At 46.0% G+C, this 2,144-nt stretch overlaps 1 protein-coding gene across 1 annotated transcript in view; it reads right to left on the bottom strand.

Moving 5' to 3' along the window:
• The window catches only part of GUCA1B (guanylate cyclase activator 1B (retina)), an 11,827-nt gene that overhangs the window by 2,629 nt on the left and 7,054 nt on the right, over nucleotides 1-2,144 (bottom strand). The window contains exon 2 of the mRNA XM_008568909.1: nucleotides 448-597. Within this exon, the coding sequence (XP_008567131.1) occupies nucleotides 448-597 (150 nt within the window). The remainder of the gene's footprint in view (nucleotides 1-447; nucleotides 598-2,144) is intronic.

Raw genomic sequence — 2,144 nt, 5'->3', positions numbered from 1 at the left:
CGGGAGCGCCACCACGCTCCCAAGCGGCGCACTGTAGCAGTGCGCCACTGGGCCGGCCCTAGTCTTACTTTCTAATATATATATTTTGAGGCTATACATTTCTCTGCAAGCCCAGCGTTAGCTGCATTCTGCTAGTTTTGGTATATCACATTTGCATTATTATTCAGTTCAAAATACTTTTTTCGTGTGTGTGTGTGTATGTGTTTGTGATATTTCTTTGATTCATAGGGTACTTGGAAGTGTATTGCCTAATTTCTAAACAGATGTGGATTTTCTAGTTAGTTTTTTGTAATTGATTTCTAGCTTAATTTCACTGTGGTCAGAAAACACACTCAGAATGATGTCAGTGCCTCTTCCCCAACCCCAGCTGGTCACCTGTGGTTAGGCTTCAGAGCCCCAGCAGTGCTCCTGTGCCCGGGTGGCTGGTCCATGGGCAGAGACACTGACCTCCACGATGTCAAGTAGCTCCAGGCGGCTGATGCAGCCGTTGCGGTCCTTGTCATAGATCTTGAAGGTCCACTTCAGTTTGTGCTCCAGCGTGCCCCTCAGCACAAGATTCAGGGCAGCCACATACTCCAGGAAGTCAATCGTGTTGTCCTGCATTGGGTGGGACATTGCTGAGGCCCTCTCTGGTCCACAGCCCCTTCTTCCCAGAGCATAGGTGTGAGCCCTATTCAGGGTCATCCGTCCCTACAGACTCGGGCTTTTCCTCTTCCTTACAGTCCATGTGACCTCTATATCTTTGCTAATGCTATTCTCCACCTCTGGGATCCTTTCCCATTCTCTGTGAGCACCCAATCCTACCCATCCTTCAAGGCTCAACTCAAGAGTCCCCTCTTCCAGGAAGCCTTCCTTCTCAGACCACTTCAGCCACAGTGCTCCTCTCCGCCCATTCTAACATCCACAGCACCTACTGTCTATTCTACACAGTGTGGGACTGACTCTGGTTTGTCACTTAGCTGTTTATTAAGTGTGCCTCATTGTCTAACTAGATTATATGCTCCTGGAGGAAAGGGAGGGGTTTCCATTGTTTGGGTTCCTCCCCCCATGCCTAGCACAGTGCCACTTATGCCCAGAGTCGGGTCCCATAACTATTTATGAATCAGTGAGTAAATGATTGACTTGCTCTGTGTTTAGGACTAGGTGATTTTGAAAGGTTACAAAGCAGTGTTCACATTGAAATTTTCCTTTGCTCTCATTCTCCCCAAGTCTGAGTGAAGGTGGCCAGGCAGTGGCTCCAGTCCCTACCCACCTCTAGGCCCAGGTGGGCATTACCCTGAAGGACAGGCCTGTGTCCCACCCCCTCCAGGAAGGGCAGGGGGGAGATGGAGCTCAGGTGTTAACTGGGCAGAGGAAGGGGAGGGGGAGGGGCACACTCTACTTCTATGGTGGCTCCAACCAGGAAACTGAACTTTCTTCTAACAGAAATGTGACAGCAACTATTATTTCAAAGGCAGTAAACCAGAAGTAGGAGGAGGACGTTCTTCTTGCTTTTCTTCCCCAAATGTGCTTGAGTTGAAAACCTGCTGGTGGTGGTGGTGATGGTGGTTGCAGTGCCTTAGTTGAGCCAGGGTCTCATTTACAGGAGCTCATTTTTTCCAGGGGTGGGAACTCTGTTCTCCAAATCAAAAATCTGAGCCATTGGCTCCCCAGGAGTGTCTGTCATTCACATGACTTTGTAATCAAACATGACATAGATGGCCCAAAGCACTTGTTTCACTGGGACAGGCCACTAGAAGCCCCAGCCCCAGATGAGGGGGTGCCTGCGCAAGCAAGTTTTAAGGAACAGGAGAATATGCAGAAAATGAGGAAAATAGCAAATGCCAAAAGAAAAACCAAGAGGAAAATAAAACTAGCCTACCTCAACACCTGAGGTGTTTTATTTAAGATATTTTATATAATTCCTATAAATATACAGTCCCCAGACCCCTCACCATATATTTACCTAATCAAGGTCAGACTATATTTACAGTTTTGTTTCCTGGATTTTTATTTAACATCTTCCCATGTCTTTAAAAATTATTTGTAATATAAACTTTTAGGTTTTTTTGGAGGGGATGGGCATTCCCTCTTGTTGAACACATTTCTTTTTTTTTTTTTTTTTTTTTTTTTTTTTTTTTTTTTGTGTCCGGCATTTTTTTTTT

Source organism: Galeopterus variegatus, unplaced genomic scaffold (assembly GCF_000696425.1).
Source record: "Galeopterus variegatus unplaced genomic scaffold, G_variegatus-3.0.2 Scaffold452, whole genome shotgun sequence".
Taxonomy (NCBI): domain Eukaryota; kingdom Metazoa; phylum Chordata; class Mammalia; order Dermoptera; family Cynocephalidae; genus Galeopterus; species Galeopterus variegatus.
The sequence above is the reverse complement of the archived record's forward strand: the minus strand, read 5'-3'. Positions and strand labels throughout refer to the sequence as shown.